The 25,573-nt window shown below is 36.1% G+C and overlaps 1 protein-coding gene and 1 pseudogene across 1 annotated transcript in view; one reads left to right on the forward strand and one right to left on the reverse strand.

Moving 5' to 3' along the window:
• Positions 1-14,332, forward strand: part of LOC145715124 (uncharacterized) — a 37,326-nt gene extending 22,994 nt beyond the window's left edge. The window contains exons 12-15 of the mRNA XM_081794742.1: positions 5,082-5,135; positions 13,021-13,125; positions 13,781-13,834; positions 14,211-14,332. Of these exons, the coding sequence (XP_081650868.1) occupies positions 5,082-5,135; positions 13,021-13,125; positions 13,781-13,834; positions 14,211-14,332 (335 nt within the window). The remainder of the gene's footprint in view (positions 1-5,081; positions 5,136-13,020; positions 13,126-13,780; positions 13,835-14,210) is intronic.
• Positions 14,333-19,710: 5,378 nt separating this feature from the next.
• On the reverse strand, positions 19,711-20,076 carry LOC145715128 (iron-sulfur cluster assembly 1 homolog, mitochondrial pseudogene; annotated as a pseudogene).
• Between the last annotated feature and the right edge of the window lie 5,497 nt (positions 20,077-25,573).

Consider the following 25,573-nt stretch of genomic DNA (forward strand, 5'->3'; position numbering starts at 1 on the left):
CTTATTTCACTTAGCACAACGCCTTCAAAGTTTATCCATGTCACAAATGGCAAGATTTCCTTTTTTCTCATGGCTGAATAATTTTCTATTGTATATAATATACCACATCTTTCTCTAATCATCTGTTGATAGAGACATATCTTGGTTATTGTGATTAATGTTTCAATGAACATGGGAGTGCAGATATCTTTTTGAAATCCTCTTTCAAAGTGGGATTTTGAATCATATGCTGTGGGATTGCTGGATTATATGGTAACTCTATTTTTCATTACTTGAGGAACCTCTGTACTGTTTTCCACAGTGGTTGCACCAATTTATATTCCCACCAACGGTGAACAAGGGTTTCCCTTTCTCCACATCTCCATCAACATTTGTTATCTCTTATCTTTTTGATGATAGCCATTCTAACAAGTGTGAGGTGATATCTCATTATGGTTTTGATTTGCATTTCCCTGATGATTAGTAATTTTGAGCACCTTTTCATGTACCTATTGGCCATTTGTGTGTGTTCTTTAAAAAGATGGCCATTCAGTTTCTTTGCCCATTTTTTCCCTGGATTTTTGGGGGGTTTGCTACTGAATGTACAAGTTCCTTATATAGTTTGAATATTAACCCCTTACCAGAAATGCAGTTTGAAAATATTTTCTCTCATTCTGTAAGTTGCCTATTCATTTGTTTGATTGTTTCTTTTTCTGGGCCGAGGCCTTTTGGTGTGATGTAGTCCCACTTAGTAATTTTTTCTTTTCTTTTTCTTTCTCTTTCTTTCTTTCTTTCTTTTTTTTTTTTTTTTTTTGCTTGTGCTTTTTGTGTCCTATCTAAAAAAATAATTGCCAAGACTCATGTCAAGGAGCTTTCTTCCCTATGTTTTCTTCTGGAATTTTTACAGTTTTCAGGTCCTACATTTAAGTCTTTAATCCATTTCAAGTTCATTTTTGTGAGTGGTATGAGATTATGGCACAGTTTCATCCTTTTGCGTGTGGTTATCCAGTTTTCCCAATACCATTATATCAGAGACTATCCTTTCCCTATTGAGTATTCTTGGCTGCCTTGTTGACAGTTGACTGTATATGTGAAGTTTTATTTCCAGGCTCTCAATTCTGTTCTCTTGGCCCATGTATCTATTTTTATGCTGTACCATACTGCTTGATGAGCCTTGTAATAATAGTTTGAAATCAAGAAGGGTAATGCCTCCAGCCTAGTTCTTCTTTCTTAGTATTGCTTTGGCTGTTCGGGGTCCTTTGTGGTTCCATATAAATTAAGGATTTCTTTGTATGTCTATGAAAAAAATACCATTGAAATTTTTATAGGAATTGGATTGAATCTATAAATGACTTTTGGTAGTATAGACATTTTAACAATATTAATTTTTCTGACCCATGAATATGAGATATATTTCCATTTGCTTGTGTCTTCTTCGATTTCTTTCATCAAGGTTTTGTAGTTTTCATTATATAGATCTTCCACCTCCTTATTTAAATTTATTCCGAAGGGGCGCCTGGGTGACTCAGTCAGTTAAGTGTCGAACTCTCAATCTCAGTTCAGGTCTTGATCTCCGGGATGTGAGTTCAGGCCCCACATTGGGCTCCGCACTGGTTGTTAAGCCTATTTGTAGATAGATAGATAAATAGATACATACATACATACATACATACATACATACATTTATTCCCAAATATCTTGGGTTTTTTATGCTATTGTGAGTGGTATTGTTTTCTTTATATCTTTTTCAGATATTTCATTGTTAGTGTATAGAAATGCAACTGATTTCATTATGCTGATTTTGTATCCTGCAACTTTACTAAATTCATTGATTAGTTCTAACAGTTTTTTGGTGGAGTCTTCAGGACTTTCTATATATAAGATGATATAATCTGCAAACAAAGACAATTATGCTTCTTCCTTCCTATTTGGATGCTTTTTCTTCCCTTAGACTGATTGCTCTAGAATAGACTTCCAGTATTGTGTTGAGTAGAGGTGGTGAGAATGTGTACCCTTGTCTTGTTCACAAGGCTCATTTTCTTTTCTTTTCTTTTTTTTTTTTTTTTTTAACGTTTATTTATTTTTGAGACAGGGAGAGACAGAGCATGAACAGGGGAGGGTCAGAGAGAGGGAGACACAGAATCTGAAACAGGCTCCAGGCTCTGAGCTGTCAGCATAGAGCCTGACGCGGGGCTCGAACTCACGGACCGCGAGATCATGACCTGAGCCGAAGTCGGCCACTTAACGGACTGAGCCACCCAGGCGCCCCACAAGGCTCATTTTCTTATAGGCTTTTCTTTCTCACTTCAAACCAGTGGGTTGAGTTTTTTTTTTAATAAAATAGAATAAAATAGTAAAGCTAGATATTGTTTCATGAGTCTTCATGATCACTTGTGTGTGTGTGCACGTGCTCAGAGTTCTCAGTATGGTTTACAGTAAAAATTTTTGAAAATCACTGGCTTAAATGATAGTAATATAACAGTTCTATTTTCAGGCTCTTTCCACACTGTTCCTGTATGATTCCACTTAACCATATGTATTTAAGATTTCAAGCCTTTTATCTCAAACCTATACTTATTTCATACATTTCAGTTTAGGACACTGAGGTCTTTTTATGTACCATGGCAGGGGCAAGATCTGATAATATAAAAATTTAGTTAAAGTAAGGAATAATAAAATTTATATATATATATATATATATATATATGTATATATATATATATACACACATATATATATATACATGTATATACATATACATACCTTAAATTTATATATATATACATGTATACATATATCCATATATATATACACATATGTATATGTGTATATATATATATATATATATACACACACATACCTTAAATGTTTTGTTTCCATGAAAAAAATTGAGCCAATGCTATTTTAATTTAATGTAGCCATGCTCTTTGGAGATTTTCTTGCACAAATATACCCATTTGTCATCTACACTCCCATTTTCTGTTTCTCTCTTTTCTTAAGTTTTTTTAAAATTTATTTTGAGAGAGAGCATGCATGTGTGTGCATGAGCTGGGGAGGGACAGAGAGAGAGGGAGAAGAAGAGGGAGGGAGGGAGGGAGCGAGGGAGGGAGGGAGAGAGAGAGAGAGAGAGAGAGAGAGAGAACCCCAAGCAGGTTCCACACTGTCAGCGCAGAGCCTGTTGTGGGGCTCATCCTCATGAACTGTGAAATCATAATCTGAACTGAAACCAAGAATTGGATGCTTAACTAGCTAAGCCATCCAGGCACCCCCCATTTTTAGTTTCTCTTAAGTGGAGCAAAGTGCTTTTTTAAACGTTGAGCAGAATTTTCCATCAGAATCCATCTAGATCTTAATTCTTTCCCCAATTTTTTTATAGTTCTTTATCCACACCAAATTCAACACAACTATTTTTTAGCAATTTGCCTTTACATAAACTCTCTAAAACATTCAAATTTGTTTTTATGGTAATAACTCCCTTTTCCATTTATAGTTCCTCAGTTTATATAATGATTAAGTTATCAATTTAATAATAAGTACACCTCTTTATAAAAAGAAGCCTGGAAACAAGTTCAACAACTCAACCCATAAGAACACAAATGTGCTGGCTTACTAAAAGTGTAGCTTACTAGATGTAAAAGTTTAGCATACCATCAGCATCAGTATGAATGATGAATATAGTTCAGGCCATCAGGTTGATTAAACGGAGATCAATTAAGAGATCTCCTATATCAACAAATCCATATTGAGACATAGATATCCCAGTGGAAATCCAAATTCAACATATGAAAAGTAAACTATTTTCCCTGTTAAATTCATTCCTAGTTATTTTCTTATTCCTCTGCTGCTGTCATCTACCCACAATTGCCCATGAAATAAGCCACAAACTATCTTTGACTTATGTTCCCTCATTTTCTCTCCTAAACATATCCCAAAGACATATTCTCTGACTTTGCTACCCTACTGATGAATCTTCATCATCCTTCACTTACTGCTACAGAAGGCTCCCGATTGGTGTAACAGCCACTGGTCACACTGCCTTAAATTCATTCTGTACACACTAGCCTGAATGACTTAACCAGAGTGAAAATCTGACTTTGTCATTCCTCCGATTAAAACCTTTCACTGGGGGTGCCTGGGTGGCTCAGTCAGTTAAGTGTCTGGCTCAGGTCATGATCTCACAGTTCCTGAGTTCAAACCCTGTGTCAGGCCTTGCACTGTTAGCGTGGAGTCTGCTTAGGATAGTCTCTCTCTGCCCCTGGCCTGCTTGCTCGCTCTCTCTCTCTCTCTCTCTCTCTCTCTCAAAAATAAATAAATAATAAACATTAAGAAATTTTTTAATTAAAAAGAAGACTTTCAGTGAACCCCTCTTACCTTATATGCATCGAGTCTTGCAATATTCCAGACACAGTGCTAAGCATTTTTATGATAAATTAATTTATTCATTCATGTAACAATGTCTATTAAACACCTAACACCTAGCAGTCTCTATTTTAGCCTTAGGAATACAGCCATAAACAAAGCAAATTAATGTAAATTTTGTGGAGCCAAGATTTGTATCTTTTTTTTCCCCACTACTCTATTCCCAAATCCAAGCAATCTGATGTCAGTGTCTAAACTGTTGGTTCCAACCAATCTCTTTCAAATCATCTTTCCACTCCCTACATGACATTTTTCCCTCAAGCAAAATTTAAAAGCTTTAGTTTTACCACACACTCTGCTCTTCATTGATCCTTTTCCTGAAATTTTTTGTCTTTCTCCAATGATAGAAAGCAACATAATACCACAAACAATAGTTTTAAATGTATACCAGTCATGTGTTATCAGCCATTCCTAAAGAAACATGGAGTTCGAAACAGAACGAATCCAAAAGACTTAAGAGAACATTTTACCTAAGATAAACTGTATGATTCAAACAATCTTAGTGTCCCTTGCAGATAATGGAGCTATCTATCAAAATCCAAGAATTATAAATTTAAAAAAGGACAAGATATAGTGAATGGCTTTCATCTAGGCTCTACTCTAGTTCATAATTTAAGTGTTTTATGCTTTATTTTTTTTTGAGTTTGGATTTTTCAGTGTGTAAATTTTGTCTTGACTTGTAGATAAAGGGAAGGTCAAACTAGATACGTTGATTGAAGAATTGAGTTCTGTCTTAGGTAAGTGAAAAGTTACTTAATTCTTTACACGGTTCAAATGATATTTTCTACCATCCCTTTATTTGTTAATTTCACTATTTTAACCTTTCATTGATTAAATATTTCTACCTGCTTTGATAACCTATTTATTTTTGATAATCTGTGCTTTTGCAACAGAGGCACTAGGTCTTTACCTATGAGAAGAAATTTCAAAATGTAGGTTATAACTGAGATACTACATGTAGACATAATTATTTGAATAGGTCATCAACAACATAATTTTCTGCGCAGTGATATTAGCCTTATATTATTATATGTAGTATTTTCCTCCAACACGAAGATGTGCCTTTTATTATAAATAAGGAACAATATATATTTTTAAGTCTGGTATTCACTCCGCATAATACAGCAGGTGACCTTAGGTCTTTGTTTTTCATCTGGCAATAGAATATGGTACTGTCCAAATACATTTTGTTCTGTCTTTCACAATTTGTATTCTTTTGATAATGTTGTATTATAGCCACAGACTTTTCTTAATAATGTGAGAATGTTTTTATTCCTAATTCCACCATTTGATCCTCACTCAACCATAGCCCTAGGAGAGATTACCAGGAACTGTCCAGACCTTCACCATTATTGATTTTCTTTGAGATGAGCTGACATCTGAATGTCAGGATAGTTTCGTCCTGGTTTTGTCTCTGAATCATTTGTTTAATTATTTGTTCATACAGCAGCTACATAGAAGCATTTAAGACTCTGAAAAGCAGAACTCAAACAGCTGTGACACAAACAAAACTAGCTGAAGGTGTTATAAGAAGGAAATGGAAGGCAGTCTAGAATCATGGTCCAGTATTTCTTAGGCCTGAAAGAAAACTAGTCCCAATAATGCCTTAAGTCTACCTTACATAATCAAGTTATCTTTTCTTAGATAAATTGGTCTATGGTATGAATCTAAGTACAATACACACTATTAACAATGGGGCAAATCCCCCTCTAGTCAAAAGAAAATTGAAGGCAATTCTATCATTTATCCCGGGAATTTTACCTGGCTTATTGTACTGAATAATAGGGCATGGACTGTATGATATGCTCAGTCAGCCACAAATTTTTTTTATTACTGTAGATGGAATACGTTATACTTAGGAATCTGTTCCACTAGATATTATTTATTTCCCCAGAAAAGTTTCTAATCTCATGGACTCTTTATAAGAAGGCAAGGTCCATCAAGAGTATTGGAAAGTCATGCACAATTCATACACATAAATTGTCACTTAACCCCACAGCAGTTCTTTAAATTGATTTGCTAGTAAAAGGATGAGTTATAGAGTTAGGATTGTCCTAACTGTAGCAAACTGATTGTCTCTAGTAAAACTTAAACTTTGATAAGTTATTGATAGTAGTAAGGGAGATCATGATAGGCTAAATCAGAAGTATATAATTAAGTAATAAAAAGAATAAATATGACAAAATAAGAATAAAAATACGTGAAAAGTATACAAAGCACTGATAATCAGTGTTTTCTTATTCTCATGATCTTACATGGAAGCTGTCTACTTCATGCAGTTTTCCGCTTGTTCTGAGGATCTCGGATTTGGGGTCAGCAGGTGAATTATATGAACTACCTGCTTCTTGGACTCTCTGAAGAACCTCAGTTTGAGGTCTTTAATGTAATTTTCCAATTCTGATAATGTCTCTTAAATATTCCCAGAAGTTTTTGTGTTCAAAAGACAGTGAAATTTCTGAATAATAGGAAAAACTTCTTGTATAATCATGAATAATTACCAAAAGAAAATATATTGCCCTACAATTGAATAGATAAGATGGAATGCTCTAGGTAGGTAACAGGACATCTAAAAGTTTGTTAACCACTATGTGTGCTATGGATTTTTGACAAAAGAGTGTTTCAACCCATCCAGAAAATAAACATAATATTATTAGTACATATTCATAACTCAGAAGCAACTATATAAAATCCATTTGGAAATGCCCAAATGGTCCCTCAAGGTATAGTTGTAATTCAGGGCTCAAGGTTACAGATTTTCCAGAGTTATTTTTATTTCAGAGGAGGGAGGCATGAATTGGTGATATCCTCTAATATAATACAAAATATCTTAATCAGTTTTTAATAATGTGGCAAATTTGGGGCACCTGATTGAGCGTCTGACTCTTGATTTTGGCTCAGGTCATGATCCCAGGGTCATGGGTTTGAGGACCACATCAGGCTCCATGCCTAGCATGAAGCCTGCTTGGGATTCTCTCTCTCTCTCTCTCTCTCTCTCTCTCTCTCTCTCTCTCTTCTCTCTCTCCCTCTCTCCCTCTCTCCCTCTCTCCCTCTCTCTCTCAAAATAAAATTAAAAATACAATAATGTGGGGTTTTTATTCCTACAGTGATATGTTGTTTTATGTAGGATTGTGGCAAATAATCAATTTGAAATGTATGCAAGGAGGTAAAAATCCTGACTTTGCTGGATCTTATTGTCATGGATATTATAATCTGACCATTCCAAGTATTTCTTTACAAAATTGAAGTCAAATTTTGTGATTCTATAATGGAATCTTTGAATCTGATCCTACACATGTTTTTCTTATCTATAAGAGGTCACTCAGAAAGAACTTTAGTTTAGGGACGCCTGGGTGGCTCAGTTGGTTAAGCGTCTGCCTGTTGGTTTTGGCTCAGGTCATGATCTCGTGGTTCATGAATTTGAGCCCCATGTCCGACTCTGCACTGACAGCACAGAACCTGCTTGGATTCTATCTTTCTCTCTACCCCTCCCTACTTGCATGGGTGAGCATGATCTCTCTCACAATAAATAAATAAACTTAAAAAAAAAAACAAACAAACACGAACTTTAGTTTTTAATATGAAAAAATGAGCCACAGACGGGAAGGACATATTTGCAAAACACATATCTGATAAGGGACTTATATCCAAAATATTCCAAGAATTCTTAAAACTAAACAATAAGAAAACAACCCTAATTAAAAAGTGAACATGGGCACCTGAGTGTCTCAGTTGGCTGAGCATCTGACTTCACCACAGGTCATGATCTCATGGTTTATGAGTTCAAGCCCCGCATTGGGCTCTCTGCTGTCAGCCCAGACCCTGCTTCGGATTCTCTGCCCCATCTCTCTCTGCCCTTCCCCTGCACACTCTCTCTCTCTCATAAATAAACAAACATTTTTTAAAAAGTGAACAGAAGATCTGAATATTCACCTCACCCAGGAAGATATACAGATGGCAAATAAGGATATGAAAAGATGGTCAACATCATATGTCATTAGGGAATTGCAAATTAAAACAATGAGAGAATGCTACGTACCTATTAGAATGGCTAACAAGAGGAACTCTTATTCATCGTTGGTGGAATGCAAAATGGCAGAGTCACTCTGGAAGACAGTTGGGCAATTTCTTACAAAGCTAAACTTAATCGGTATTACCATAAGATCCAACAGTTGCAAATTAGGTATTTACCCAAATGAGCTGAAAACATGTCTACACAAAAGCCGCACACAAATGCTTATAGTAGCTTTATTCATTACTGCTGAAACTTGGACGCAAATAAGATGACCTTCAATTAAAGAATGAATAAACAAATGGTGGTACCTTCACATAATGAAATATTATTCAGTTATAAAAGGAAATGAGCTATCAATCTATGGAAAGACATGAAGGAATCTTAAATGCATACTGCTAAATGGAAGAAGCCAGTCTGAAAAGGCTACATACATATTGTGTTATTCCAACATATTACATTCTGGAAAAGGGAAAACTATAGAGACAGTTAAAAGATCAGTGGTTTCCAGGAGTTTACGGGGGGTGGCATAGGAAGGAGTGATGGACACGAGAGTCACAAGGGAATTTTAGTTCAGTGAAACTGTTCTGTATGTTACTGTAATGGTAAATACGTGACATATTGCACTTGTCAAAACCCATAGAACTGTATGATGCAAAGGGTAAACACAAAGGATATAGCTGGATCAGTAAGAGAAAAACACGTAGGCAGCTTCTAGAAGAATCTATGTGAAGGCTTCCTATGCTCTCCTTCTTATGAAGGGTCACACATAACATACTTTCCCTCCAGCAGCAAAAATGCAGTTTCACATGTGTGCCCAGGGAAGCCCATTAAGCCCTCAGTGCCCAAGGTTTTTTACTGGAGGCTTGTCACATAGGCACCCTCTGCCTAACAACTCTCAATATACCAGACTCCCAGAAGAAAAACCAATATTCACCATAAATCGCATTGTTTGCACGAGTCTAGGCACAGTGACTTAGGCTTATCAGTTGATATTGGAGGGAACATTCTGAAATCCGAGTTCCCATATGCCAGCCAAGTACCACCTGGCAAGCAGGCTCTTGTAAAGATCGCAGACTTAGGTTTGCTGTGTTAACTCTTTTCTGCACAGTCTATTTAATAGGATGATCTGCTACAGCATTCTCTCTAGTCATTATATCATCTATTTTACTGTGGACTTCTTCCTTTATGATAGCAATTTCTTTGAGCAGCATCAAAGCACCAAGTAATAATTACTACAAAAGTATGTCACCTATCCTTGAGTTTTACCAGTTTGAAATCTCTAGAAAGGGCAATGTTCAGTCACTTGAACCAATATTATATCAGTTAAGGACTTGGATCTTTCAAGAGAAACTAAACCAATTATTGCATATTTAGCCTACTATGTCCCTTTTCACTTTTAAGACAAGACCCACCAACAAATAATATTAAATCAGAGTGTGGTACTGAAGTTTCCAAATGATCTGTTTAGGATATGGACCCTTCTTGAACTCCAGAAATTGTAATTACAGAAGTAGAATTCTTCTCTACCGGTGAAGGAAATAGAGTCCCTGGATTGAGAGTGTTACACCAAAAAAAAAAGAGGTTAGAGTGGGAGAGAGCCAAAGCATAAGAGACTGTTAAAAACTGAGAACAAATTGAGGGTTGATGGGGGGTGGGAGGGAGGGCAGGGTGGGTGATGGGTATTGAGGAGGGCACCTTTTGGGATGAGCACTGGGTGTTGTATGGAAACCAATTTGACAGTAAATTTCATATATTAAAAAATAAAAAAAAAAATAAAAAAAAATAAAAAAAAAAAAGAGAGTGTTACACCATTGATAGTAATATGGGGAGAAAGTAGCAATAGTCCATTATTAGTAACCAACTAGTCAAAACGATATTGGACACTTTCAGGTAGCAGTAGAGATTATAATGGTATATAGTGCTGTCAGATTTAAATATGATCTTAATGTGAGATCTGAAGATGTTTTGACTAACTTTAGAAACGGCCGTTTCTCTGAAGCAAGGAGGATATAGCCAAGGCTACTGAATTAAGGGATAATCTATAATAAGCGATGGTCTTTGTGTATTGATGTGCTATGTTAATGCTCCTGAAGTGTCACCTGACCTCATGCACTGATAATCTAGAATGAATCAATCTGACTCTTGTCTTGAAGGGTACTCTCTTTCTCAAAACAAAAATTTCACATAGAGAGCAGTTTATAGTTTAAAATTATTATTAAACATACAAAGAAACAAGTCACCATGAGTAAGACCCCCATAATGAACAACATTTAGCAGATGAGCAGAGATTTTAGATTTTGGTTTTTTTATTTTTATTTTTTAATATTTATTTATTTTTGAGACAGAGAGAAAGAGAGCATGAACGGGGAAGGGGCAGAGAGAGGAAGACACAGAATCTGAAGCAGGCTCCAGGCTCCGAGCTGTCAGCACAGAGCCCGATGCAGGGCTCGAACCCACGGACTGTGAGATCATGACCTGAGCCAAAGTCGGACGCTCAACCGACTGAGCCACCCAGGTGCCCTGAGATTTTAGATTTTGGAATTATCAGACCAAAAATTATTAAATAAGCATGCTTAATATAGTTTAATAATCAAAAGAGAGGCTGGAACACATAAGTAAAGAGCAAGCAATTTGGTAAAGAACCAAAAAGACTTTTGAGAGGTGAAAATAGTAAAAATTTAAAACATTTGTCCGTTTCTTCCAGATTGTCTGGTGTATTGACATATAAAATTTCATAATACTCTTTTATAATTATTTGTATTTCTGTGGTGTTGATTGTAATCTCTCCTCTTTTACTCATGATATTATTTATTTGGGTCCTTTCTCTTTTCTTTTTGATAAGTCTGGCTAGGAGGCTATCAATTTTATTAATTCTTTCAAAGAACCAGCTCTTAGTTTCATTTATCAATAAGAGCCAAACTATGGAAATAGCCCACGTGTCCATCAACTGATAAATGGATAAAGCAGATGTGTATATATACAGTGGAATAATACTCAGCCACCAAAAAGAATGAAATCTTGCCATTTGCAACAATGTGGATAGAGCTAGGGTGCGTTATACTAAGTGAACTAAGTCAGTCAGAGAAAGACAATACCATATGATTTCACTAAGATGTGGAATTTAAGAAACAAAACAGATGAACATATGGGAAGGGAATAAAAAAGAGGGAAGAAAACCTTAAGAGACTCTTAATGGTAGAAAACAAACTGAGGGTAGATGGAGGGAGGTGGGCAGGGGATGGGCTAAATAGGTGATGGGCATGAAGGAGGGCACTTGTTGGAGGGAGCACTGGATGTTATATGTAAGTGATGGATCACTAAATTCTACTCCTGAAACCAATATTACAGTATATGTTAACTAACTAGAATTTAAATAAAAATTTGGAAGAAAAAAAAGACACTGGACTATTACTCAGCCACTAAAAAAATAAATAAATATAATACTTGAAGGATTTATAAATAGCTGAAGAAAGAACTAAGGAACTTAAGAAATTACAAGGCGTATAGCACAGAAAGACAAAGAAATGGAGACTCTGAAAGAGAGGTTAAGAGACACTGAGGATAGATAAGAAAATCTTAGATATATCTATTTGGAATTCCAGGAAGAAAAGAGAAAGAAAACAAGACAGAGGCAATATTTGAAGAGAACTTTCCAGAACAGATAAATAGTATAAATCTAATGAAGCCAAGTGACTCTTAAGCAGAATAAATAAAAAGAAATTTATACTAGACATATGCACTTGAAATATGCAACATACCTAATTTATGAACTAAAAGTTTAGGATTCTAGGCAGCAAACTTCAGAGATGCCCTTTACACTGATTTAAACAAAAGGCTTAATTAAACCAAAATTGTTTTTCCTTCTTAAAGTTACAAAAGTATAGTAATCAAAAGATTATTTACCATAAAAATAGTACAAAACAAAAATTATTGTGGAAGCCTGAGGCTCTGTTTTGAAACATACTTTTTAACAAGCATCACTATGTGTATTTTTATATATATTATATTAATTTTTAATTCATATTAAGGCATATAATCTTTGTACCTTTCTAGATTTATGTGCCTAACATTATACTGCTCCTAACATAATTACAATTTCAAACCATCAGGAGAACTACTTACATTTCTATTTTGTGAAGAAAAGACCCAAATTATTATTTTATTATTTATATATTTATAAACCAGCCAAGGTGATAATAAATTTTAATTTTGGGGGGTGCCTGGGTGGCTCAGTCGGTTGAGTGTCCGACTTCAGCTCAGGTCATGCGTGATTGGATCACATTCATGAGTTCGAGCCCCACATTGGGCTCTGGGCTGGCAGCTCAAAGCCTGGAGCCTGCTTCAGATTCTGTCCCCCTCTCTCTCTGCCCCTCCCCACTCATGTTTTGTCTCTCTCTCTCTCTCTCTCTCAAAAATAAATAAACATTAAAAAAAAGTTTATTTTAATTTTTTTGTTTGTTATAGATTATGTGATTCTTAAGTACCGATGAAATTATCTTAATGGCACATGAGTAAAAATATTGCTAGTTAGCAGCATTTGATTGTAATCAAACTCACTAATTTTGTGTTCTTCGCAAGTTCTTTTTTATCACCATTTCTGTCTTTTCTAGGAAAGCAAATTGATGTCAGTGATGTAGACAGTGCTCTGAAAGACATGAAAGTGGAGGTCACAGACAAGGAATACTTTAATTTAGTAAAAACTCTACCAGTTGATGGTAAGGATTTAAAATATATATGTAGACTTCAAGGGGTTTAGACTACTTGCCTGTGAGATTTTCTTCTAAAATGCTGTCAGATTGTTACAGGTTGTTTTGTTTTATTTAATCATTTTTGAAAACTTTTAACATTATTTAGAATAATTCTAAATAATTATTTTAGAATAAAACTAAAATTTTAGTTTTTATTTTAGAATAAAAACTAAGTGACCCAAAAACCCAGGGTCATTTCATTTTCATTATGGTAATCAATAGCTATTTCACTTAATCTTGCCAATAAGATATGTGTATTGTTGTCCTTGGTTCCATTAATATTCCTGAGAGTAAGTGGAAAAATGTAAAAATGGAAAAAGAAAGAATGTAAGGAAAGAAGTCAAGGGTAAAAATAAATCAAATGAGATATGTTTTATAAGTTTTAAACCACTAATCCTTGCCTTTTATGCAAAAGTGAATAAATTTGCCTCATTAAAAATCTTTCTCCAAACCAACTTTGTCATTATTTGAGAGGAAGTTAGGTACATTTCAGAAAAATCATTAAAAAGTCTATTTTTTTTTTGAAATTATGGAAATAGGGAGAAAATTGTAGAATATTTATTATTTAGGTGCATCTCCCTTATTATTTTTCTCTGACCGTGCATCATGTCTTTTCTTACAGCTGAAGGAAAGGTGTATCAAAAAAGGCTGCTGGATGGTGTGAAGGCTCTTCAAAGTGAGTGAGAAGTATGATGAGAAAGCAGATATATCTGTGATATTCTCTTATTTTTCATATACACTGATTTATTTTTATTACGTTAAAAATTTCACATGTGTATTTCCCAATATTTATGGATATGTGGTATATGCCATAAATCCCTAGGAAATTACCCAGCCCCTTTCGAACTTGCACTATGTTGATATGAACAACAAGATACAGTCTGAGGATGAGACTCTCCATCTAGTCTTAAAATTGACCCTCCTTATACCGTTGACTAGCTTTTACTGGACCTTAAAGTCTTCATGAGTAAAGTGATAACCATAATATACATGAATTAGTAAGGAGTTTTTCTGCATCTTGGTTGTTTTTATGATAATTTGTCTCTCCTAAGGAGGAAAGGTGGCTATGAATAACCTCGTCCCATTTCTGGAAAATATGGGGATTAAGCTGTCACACAAAGAACTTGAAGATTTTTCACAAAACCTACCAGTTGCTGGTGAGCATTGCACATAAAAATGCATTCCCTTTAGGACAGCTTGGGTTTGAGAGTATCCATAGACCAGTGATAGTGTTTATTTAGTATCAACAGGGCATTTTTTAAAGGATGTGGCTGAATTCAAGTTTCACGTGAAAGTACATCCTGTCTCTTCTTTAAGAGAGTGTTCTACTATGAATAATTAAAATTGGTGAGAGTACTGACAAACAATTCTCAGATCAAAGAATAAAGAAGAAAATGAAAACAGAATGAGAAACATTTCAAAGAAACACTAAACAATAAGAGAACAGCCTATGATGAAGAATGATTCAAATTGACTAATGGTTGGGGTGCCTGTGTGCCTCAGTCTGTTGAGTGTCCGACTCGATTTCAGCTCAGGTCATGATCTCATGGTTCATGGGTTCAGGCCCTGCATCAGGCTCTGTGCTGACAGTGTGGAACCTGCTTGGAATTCTCTCTCTCCTGTTCTCTCTGCTCTTCTGCTGCTATCTCTCTCTCTCTCTCTCTCTCTCTCTCTCTCAAAAATAAATAAAAACATTTAAAATGTTTTTAATAAAAATAAATATAAAAAATAAAAATATTTAAAACATTGACGGATGGTTATTTCCAGTATATATGCCTCAGCTATTCTGATATAGTCAGAAAGACTAAAAAGGGATAGAGAGAAACATACTAAGAATTTTAAAAACATACTAGATATCAAGCATAATAATACTATTACAATATGTTATATATAACATGAGATTAAGATGTTGAAAATATTAATAAAATGAACATTTTTCCAGTGTAAAATAAATAAATTACCTATGTTGAGCAAAGAAGTGAAAAAAATCGAGAGACCAATAATAATAATTGCAAAAACCTATCAAATAATTGCATCTATCAACTGTCCACCACCACCTATCACTCTAACAAAAGGTGACAGGCACAGAGAGTTTTAGGAGTAAGTTCTTTCAATTCTTCAATTTATTTTAATACTATCTAAACCGGTCCAGAGGATTCCAGTTTGAGATGATGAAAAAACCAAAATCTGTCTAGTTTTTCTTTCCTCCAATACCTAACAAAGTGAACAAGAACAAAGAGCTACAGGCAGAATTGAAGGTCTGATGGGAAGCCCAAGAATACCATCCCATGCACAGATCTGTGGTTTGGTTAAATGTCTTTACCGAGTTCATTCTACTTAACTAGAGCAACGAACCCTGCTGGGACATGAAACCAAACCTCAGATATGGGAGCAGGGCTCACATATAATGAAGACCATGTAACATATCACCACACTCTCCGATTACAATAGAAGTGAGTAGAACAGTTTTCTTTAAATACACCTAGCTGAAGAAAGCTAACTGGTCTGAGATGCTATCAAGAGAGCAACTAAACATTGTTACATTAAATCCTGAGAATAAAATGAAAATCTGAACACAACTGCTGAAGTATATGCAAAACGAAAAGAAAGGATATGGCACCAATTCTAGCATTAGCACAGCAGAGAAAAATAGCAAAAGAAAAATAAGGAAAGAAGATGGAATGGAAGGAAGATAGCATGCAAAAAACAAATAACCCCATCTTGTAGTAATATAGTCAGTTTAACCTAAGGAACAACCAAAAAGAAGTACTTGACAATTAATTCACATTACAGAGCAATTTCATGGATTCAATAAAACTAGATCTCAAAATGAGAAGGTTACATAACATGGTGGCACTAAAAGAGACAGGGGCACCCATATGGCTCAGTCGGTTAAGCATCTGACTTTGGCTCAGGTCATGATCTTGCAGTCCATGAGTTCAAGCCCTGCATCGGGCTCTGTGCTGACAGCTCAAAGCCTGGAGCCTGTTTCAGATTCTGTGTCTCCCTCTCTCTCTCTGCCCCTCCCCTGCTCACGCTCTCTCTGTCTCTGAGAAATGAATAAACCTTAAAAAAAAATTTTTTTATAAAAAAAAAAAAAGAGAGAGAGACAAGGGTGCCTTGGTTGCTTAGTCGGTTAAGCATCCGACTTTGGCTCAGGTCATGATCTCATGGTTCCGTGAGTTCGAGCCCCTTGTTAGGCTCTGTGCTGACAGTTCAGAGCCTGGAGCCTGCTTCAGATTCTGTGTCTCCCTCTCTTTCTGTTCCTCCCCTGCTTGTGCTCTCTCTCTCTCAAAAATAAATAAAACATTAAATTTTTTTTTTAAAAAAGAGAGAGAGACAAACCATGAAACAGATTCCAAATGATAGAGAAAGAACTAAGGGTTGTGTCATAGACTCTAAGTCTAAAGTTCTCTTTTGACCAGCAAAAGAGTGGACACAAGATTAAAGCAAGAGATGGATAATGTCTGGGGAAAAGACAAGAGCCCCGAATAAGGGCCCTTGCCCCATATTTATTCAGATCAGAAGGCTTACACCCAAATGTAATGGGTGTGTACAAAGAGACAAACTAGGAACATTAACTTGGGGACGTGAGGGAAAAGGGGGGTTTTGAAGATATACAGTGTTTGGGGTTTGGGTCAATATAAAACAAAATCTGGGCACCAGGCAGATGGGTAGATGGTTGTTAACAACAGACAGGAGGCGCTATTTATCATACCTGTTTATCTTTGCCAGCCTAGGGGATAAGGCAGATAGGGGAAATAACCTCAGGGTTAATAAGGCACCTTTTCTTACGTTAACCATCTCCCACTTCGGGCTGCTTTGCCTGCAGCACAGCGGTCCATAGTCCAATTCACCAATTTACCTAACCTGGCCCTATTCTCCTATGAAAGCAGATTTTCTGCTGTAGTACTAACTTGGGGGTGCTTCCACCCTGAATATCTAATCTTGTTCATTTCATATACCTATCAGGGGCGCCTGGGTGGCTCAGTCAGTTGAGCATCCGACTTCAGCTCAGGTCATGATCTCACGGTCTGTGGGTTCAAGCCCCGTGTCGGGCTCTGTGCTGATAGCTCAGAGTCTGGAGCCTGCTTCGGATTCTGTGTCTCCCTCTCTCTCTCTCTGCCCCTCCCCTGCTCATGCTCTCTCTCTCTCTGTCAAAAATAAATAAACATTAAAAAAAAATTTCATATACCTATCTATATATTGGGCACCTTAGCACCATACCTATTTTAGGCCTTTGCCTCTCCCTCTCTATTCTGGGACCTCTGCACCCCCTCTCTATTTTGGGGTGCCTTGGCTCCTCCCTATTCCTGGCACCTTTGTGCCTCCCTATTCTTGGGGTGTCTTTGCACCCCCCTATTCTTGGAGTGCCAATCTAGTTTACCCAAACTTGGGTGTGAGCATTTTATGACTTTGTATTTCTTTATGCCTTGTTAACCCATTGGTGTAAACCTGGGGGATTCCTAAGCTTATCCCCACAGGGTTGCTGGAGGGAAGGTGGGGAGGGTGGGCTAAATGGGTGATGGGGATTAAGGAGGGCACTTGTGTTGAGCACTGGGTGTTGTATGGAAGTGATGAATCACTAAATTCTACTCCTGAAAGTAATATTACACTATATGTTAACTAACTGGAGTTTAAGTAAAAACTTGAGGGGCGCCTGGCTGGCTCAGTTGGTTTTAAGCATCCGACTCTTTTTTTTTTTTTTTATGTTTCGGACATTTGTCCATTCTTCATACATGCCCTGATGTATGCTTGATGTAAGAGTCGGATCTTACAGAGTATGTATGCCTGATGTAAGAGTCGGATGCTTAAAACCAACTGAGGTTTTAAGGTTAAGCATCCGACTCTTTTTTTATTTAATGTTTATTCTTTTTTGAAAGACAGAGAGAGACAGAGCACAAGCAGGTGTGGGGTGGAGAAAGAGGGGACACAGAATCTGAAGCAGGCTCCAGGCTCTGAGCTGTCAGCACAGAGCCCAATGCAGGGCTCGAACTCACGAACCGTGAGATCATGACCTGAGCCGAAGCCGGACGCTCAACCGACTGAACCACCCAGGCACCCCTTAAGCATCTGACTCTTAATTTCAGCTCACACCATGATCTCACAGTCCTGAGATGGAGCCTGGCTTCAGACTTAAGATTCTTTCTCTCCCTCTCCTCTGCCCATCCCCTTCTCATGCACACTTTCTCTCAAGATAAATTTTAAAAACATTTAAAAAAATTAATTAAAACTTGAAACTATAAAAAATAAAATTAAAAAATAATTAAATTTTAAAAATAAAACAAGGGGAATTGCCTAACTAAAGAAACAAAGTACTAAGCAATCATTATAGAACTACTAAATAAATTATAAACATCAAAGTAAAAAATAGATGTGGCTGAAATCTTATTGACAGACTAAGAGAACTTAAGATAATCACAGTAAAAGCAGAGGGAAAAGATTAATGCTATCAGGAATTTAAATTTTTTTTAATGTTTATTTATTTATTTATTGAGAGAGAGAGAGAGAGAGAGAGAGAGAGAGAGAGCAAGCGAACAGGGGATGGGTAGAGAGTTAAAGAGACAGAGAATCCCAAGCAGGCTCTGTGCTGTCAGCACAGAGCTCTATGAGGGGCTGAAACTCACAAACTGTGAGATCATGACCTGAGCTGAAATCAAGAGTTGGACATTTAACCAACTGAGCCACCCAGGCACCCCTAATGCTATCTGGAATTTAAGTAAAAACTTAAAAAAAAATATTAATGCTCTCTGGGAAGATCTTTTATGAAGACCAATCTTTTTAATGTAATTTACCTGCCTAGTATAAGTGTCCTAAGACGTATGTAAACCTCCAAATCTGTTTTGTCAGTGTATTTAGAAAATACACAAGAATCGTTATCAAACCTAAAAATATAAACTTGTGAGCACTAAACAATTGTTTTTAATGATTAAAAGTCAGTCCTACCTCTAAATTTTAAAAGCTGTCAACTGGTCAGGAAAATACCAATGGATTTGCAGTCAGGCCATTCAACAGAGATCTAATGACTGCACACCTATTAAGAATACATTTCCCAAAATCCTCTCAGAAAGGCAATTGTAATGGAATTAGTTCTAACAGAAAAGATTCAAGAGAGTTAAGTGCAGAGTAGGATTTTTTTCCTTAACAGAAAAGTGAGTGGAGCAGGTGAGTGAAATAGGTAAAGGGGATTTAGAGTAGAATTATCTTGATGAGCACTGAGAAATGTATAAAATTGTGTAATTAGGATATTGTACATCTAAAACTTACTGAATGTTAATTATACATGAATCTTTTAAAAGGAAGGGAAAAAGTAGAAAAATGACCCCCCCCAAAAGTGATGGCTTCTCATTTTCTGTCCCCTAAAAAGAATACAAATAACACCATCTAGAGTCTAACATAGTGGCTTCATTTTCAAAATGCATCACTGTATTTTCCTCACAAGGCAGTTATACATTATAAACCTTAAGCATATAACAGTCACGTGATTTTTTCCGTAAGCCCGCAGACTTCCACAAGCCTCCAGGAGCTTACAGCCAGACTAGTCCCGAGGTTTCACATATTAAAGCTTTCTCCACAGCCACAAGTTTCTTTTCTTGTTGGGGTTGTTGAACACAAACTCTTCAACTTAGACCAATTCTGTTCCTAAAAGTGTTAGCTGTGCTTTCTTTTTGATGAACACTCTGACTCCATCTTGAACAACGTCCCCATCGGAATCTACTTTTGTTTTGGTATATTCTAGAATATAAGAAAAGCTATTACAATCCCTGGTTTGAACACAAACTTTCCCACCTATGTGTTCAAACTTATTTTTAAGAAGTTGTTTACTGCTGAAAGTGTCAGAGTAGGGGCAGGTGGGTCGGCCTGCATCTTCCTTTTCCTCACAGTCCAAACAGTGGCTTGGACTAACAAAGTTAACATCATCTTCTTGGTGTTCTGGTGTCCTAGGCTGGCTATTGTATAATTTTCTAGGTAAAGTTTTGCATTTAATGCAATGGATTTATTTTTAGGTATTTTTTATACTGTTGAAAATGGTATATTTAAATTTTTTTCTTTTTCAGTTTGTTGCTGATACATAAAAAATATTGATTTTTGTGTAATGACCTTGTACCCAGCAACCTTTCTATACTTTTATAAACTATAATTATCTGAATATCCTCCTGAGTTTTCTACATATATAATTATGTTTCCAAATAATGGCAGTTTTCTTTCTTTTCTATCATTATGCCTTTTATTTCTTCATCATGCCTTACTGCTTCAGTTAGAATTTCCAATATAGTATTGTAAATGTGATGATAGCGGACATCCTTACCTCATTTCTTTTCCTTTTTTTCTTTTAGAGAGAGAGAGAGAGAGAGAGAGAGAGAGAGAGAGCACAAGTGGGGGCTGGGCAGAGGGAGAGGAAGGGAGAGAATCTTAAGCAGGCTCATGCTCAGCACCACACCCGATGTGGGGGCTCGATCTTAGGACCATGAAATCGTGACCTGAGCTGAAATCAAGAGTCAGATGCTTAACCGACTGAGCCACCCAGGAGTTCCTACTTCATTTCTTTTTTTTTTTTTTTAATTAAACATTTTTTTTAATGTTTATTTATTTTTGAGAGAGAGAAAGAACATGAGTGGGAGAGTGGCAGAGAGAGAGGGAGACACAGAATCTGAAGCAGGCTCTGAGCTGTCAACACGATGCGGGGCTTGAACCCATGAACCATGAGATCAAGACCTGAGCCGAAGTCGGACACTCAACCGACTGAGCCACTCAGGTGCCCCAGCCTGCCTCATTTCTGATCACAAAGAGAAACATTTCCATATTTCACCATTAAGTATTACCTTATTGAAGTTTTATATATGTAACTTTTATCAGATTAAAGGAGTTCCCTTCTATTCCTATTTTGCTAAGAGTTTTGTCTTATTTCTTTCAACAGTGTTTTGTAGTGTTTGAAGTATGATCTTTGTACTTCTTTTGTTAACTTTATTCCTAGGTGATTTATTCTATTTAGTGCTCTTCTAAGTGAAACTTTCCTTACTATTATTTTTGAATTGCTTATAGCCATTACTTTTTAGTGTGTTGAGATTTGGCTTTATAATCCAGTACATGGTGATTTTTGCTAAATATTCCCTATGTGAAAAAATATGCATTCTGAAATTATTGGGTACGGTGTTGCCTATATCTCCATTAAATCAACTTTGTTAAATTTCTTGTTCAAATATCCTAAAGTCTTAATGATTTAATATCTTAATATCTGCTTCTTCTATTAACTACTGACAAAGATGTATCAAATCTCCCCCTGGGTGCCTGAATGGCTCATGACTCAGGTCATAACTCATAATTTGTGACTTTGAGCCCCACATCTGGCTCTGTGCAGACAGCGTGGAGCCTGCTTAAGATTCTCCCTCTCTCTGCCCCTGACCTCTGCTCGCACACTCTCTATCTCAAAATAAATGAACTTTAAAAAATTTCTCTCAGTGTAATTTTGGATTTTTATTTCTCATTATAATTTTATAATTTTCTTTGTTTTTTTTGACACCATGTTAATACGAGCATACAAGTTTGGAATTATGACATCTTCACGGTGAATTAAACTTCTTTTTGTTATTACTAGAAAAGTTTTTTCTTAAAGCCTGTTTTGTTTGATGTTAATATTCCTACTCTACCTTTGCTTAGTGTTTGTATGGTCTATACTTATCCATCCTTTTACTTTTGACTTCTCTGAATCCTTAGATTTCAGATATTTTAAATTCTTAAATTTTAGAGCCTTAGATCACTTCCTTGATGAATTTTACCTAGCATAGAAGTAAGAAATAATTTCCACGTTACTCAACTCTTCAAAAAACATAAAAACAAGAAACACTTGCCAGTTTGATTTATGGAACTATCATAATCTTTATGCCGAAATTTGATGAAGAAGACACAAAAAAGGAAAATCACAGGCTAATCTTTGTATAAACAAACAATGCAAAAATCCTAACCAATTAGCATGCAAAAACCCTAAACAATTAGCAATCTGAAAATCATTTTTGCAATATTAGTAGTAATTATGAGATTACTGACATATTTGTGTTTAAATCTACTTTTACTGAATTCCTGTTTTTGTACATGTTCAACTTTCTGTTTCCTTCCATTCTTGCCTTCCTTTTGGACTAATTATTTTTTATTTTTCTTGTTAATTTAGAAGCCTCAAAGGTTATTGTAGAAATTACAATATGCATCCTTAATCTATCATAATCCGATTTTATTTTGGACTTTTATCCTCATTCAAGATGATACTGTTTTTGTTTTATACAATGTTTTCCCAGAATTATTTATATATTATCATTTCATTTCTTCTTATCCTTCCTTCCCTGTTGTCCTATATTGAAAGGGAACACTGAGAGCTAAGTCAAATAAAACAATTTTTTTCAGGCATCTGGATGCCTCAGTTGGCTAAGTGTCTGACTCTTGATCTCAGCTCAGGTCATGATCTCAGGGTTTGTGAGATCAAGGCCTGTGTGAGGCTCTGTGCTGCCAATGTGGAGCCTGCTTGAGATTCTCTCTCTCCCTCTCTTTCTGCCCCTCCCCTGCTTGTGTGTGTGCTCTCTCTCTCTCTCAAAATAAATAAACTTAAAATTTTTTTTAATTAAAAAATTAAAAAAATATATTTTCAACCTGTACCTAAACAGTCATATAAAATTTTACAGCATCATGGGGCGCCTGGGTGGCGCAGTCGGTTAAGCGTCCGACTTCAGCCAGGTCACGATCTCGCGGTCCGTGAGTTCGAGCCCCGCGTCAGGCTCTGGGCTGATGGCTCGGAGCCTGGAGCCTGTTTCCGATTCTGTGTCTCCCTCTCTCTCTGCCCCTCCCCCGTTCATGCTCTGTCTCTCTCTGTCCCAAAAATAAATAAAAAAACAAAAAAAAAAAAAAAAAAAAAAAAACCCAAAAAAAACGTTGTAAAATTTTACAGCATCAGGAACCAAAAGAAATGTATAAATAGTTAACAGGAGAACAAAAAACCGACTATAAACAAAATAACAGAATCTGAATACAGGGGAAAAAACTGAGATGCATGAAACAAAGTGGAGGAAAAAACTTTAAAAAGCATTCTTATATCTAAGTAAATATGATGAAAAATGTAATATAATAGTCTGGAACTAAAATTCAAGATGATCAATGTTCTAGTTGGGGGAGAGGTATCATAAGTAGAGAAAGCAGAAGGAACAGTCTCATTGTTGGTCTGTGACTGCTTTTTGTCCTACAGGTGGTGGGAAGGTTGATCTGAAAAATGTGACAATGAAAACGAAAGAGTTTACAGGTGAGTTTCTATGACACTGAAACCCTAATGCTTTATAATAAATTATATTTAAATTTTTATATTCCTAGTAGTCTATTGTCCATATTAATTTTGCCATTTTACCCAGTTATTATAAAATATAAAATATTTCTGCCTGATAAAATCCATTTGATCTTGGATTATCTGTTTGAAAAATAAACTATAAGACTTGCTTTTGATAACATGTCCTATGTACTGTACAGATTTTTTTCTCATATATGTATATATGTCTTCACCTACATGTAAATAGCTAAATTTTAGGTAAGCACATGAATAAATAAGGTAAAGTTTTGGAAAGCTCAAGATAATGTGGTTTTGTCAACGATCAATTACATAAGTCAGTATAAGATCTCCTGCTATAATCATTTCTTTTGGCAATTCATTATCCAATTTGGTAACTAGATTTTATTCTGTTCATTATCCCCCAAATTAAGGGAGCCTTTATTATATCAATAATTTAGGAACAAATTTGCTTTGACTTCTAATGACACACTGTATTTCCACATTCCATTTTACTTTCACTCTTTAATCCCCAACTGGGAATGATGCCATATAAGCTATTTTAAGTATATTTAAAAGTACATATCATATAGGTTAATAACATTTTCTTATGAACCTCTTAAACTTACATAATACTGAGTAATTAATTTCTATAATTTTCACCTATAAACCTGTATTTTCAAAGGAGAAAAGATTGATGCCACAGATCTGAAAAACATTCTTGGAGACATGGGGATAGAAGTCAATGATAAGGAATGTCTGGAACTACAAAAATTACTACCCACTGATGGTGAGCTGCATCTGTGACCTCCAGAGTTCAGTTTAATAGTTCTATTTATGATCTTTATATTTTAAAGTGACACATGTTCAGGTATTTGTTACCTGCACCCATCCTCCAGCTCTTGCTTGAACAGTCTCTTACTCTGTACTATTCAAGTACAGAGTTCAGCTGTGAAAAAGAATCCTTTCCCACAAAATCAGTATTGAGGAAAGATGTTACTGATGATTTGGGAAGGGAAAGGACAGAGGGATTTATATCTTGTCTCAGTAAACATTGCAAAAGTCCTCATAAATTCCTGATCTCTCCCAGAGTTACTGTTCCTTACATTGTCCCTGGGGGATTCCCTTTTCCTAATCCTTATCCCTCTAAGAGCTGAACCCTCAAAACTCCCCCCTCTGTTAAGCTCAATTTCTTTTTTATTAAGTTTTTATTTTAATTCCAGTGTAGTTAATATACAGTGATATGTTCATTTTAGGTGTACAGTATAGTCATTTCAACAATTCCATACCTCACTCAGTGCTCATCACAAGTGTACTCCTTAATACCCATCACCTATTTCACGATCACCCCACTCAGCTCCCCTCTGGTAGCCATCAGTTTGTTCTCTATAGTTAAGAGTCTATTTCTTGGTTTCTCTCTCTCTCTCTCTCTCTCTCTCTCTCTCTCTCTCTCCCTCCCTCCCTCCCTCCCTCCCTCCCTCCCTCCCTCCCTCTCTCCCTCTCCTTGTTTTGGTTCTTAAATTCCACACATCAGTGAAATCATATGGTATTTGTCTTTCTCTGACTAACTTATTTTGCTTAGCATATATACTCTCTGGCTCCATCCATGTTGTTGCAAATGGCAAGGTTTCATTCTTTTTATGGCTGAATAATATTCTGGGGTGTGTGTGTGTGTGTGTGTGTGTGTGTGTGTGTGTATTTACCACATCTTCTTTATCCATTCATCTATCTATGGACCCTTGGGCTGCTTCCATAATTTGGCTATTGTAAATAATGCTGCTATAAACGTAGGGGTGTATGTATCCCTTTCAGTTAGTGTTTTTGTATTTTTGGGGTGGACATCCAGTAGTGCAATTCAAAGGTAGTTCTATTTTTAGCTTTTTTGAGAAACCTTCATACTGCTTTTCCACATTGGCTATACCAGTTTGCATTCCCACCAACAGTGCAAGAGTGTTCCTTTTTCTCCACATCCTCACCAAAAGTTGTTTCTTGTGTTTTTTATTTTAGTCATTCTGACAGGTGGGAGATGATATCTCATTGCAGTTTTGATTAGCATTTCCCTGATGATGAGTGATGTTGAGCATCTTTTCATGTGTCTGTTGGCCATCTGTATGT

Source organism: Panthera onca, assembly GCF_046562875.1.
Source record: "Panthera onca isolate mPanOnc1 chromosome E1 unlocalized genomic scaffold, mPanOnc1 haplotype 2 h2.Chr16_ul_12, whole genome shotgun sequence".
Taxonomy (NCBI): domain Eukaryota; kingdom Metazoa; phylum Chordata; class Mammalia; order Carnivora; family Felidae; genus Panthera; species Panthera onca.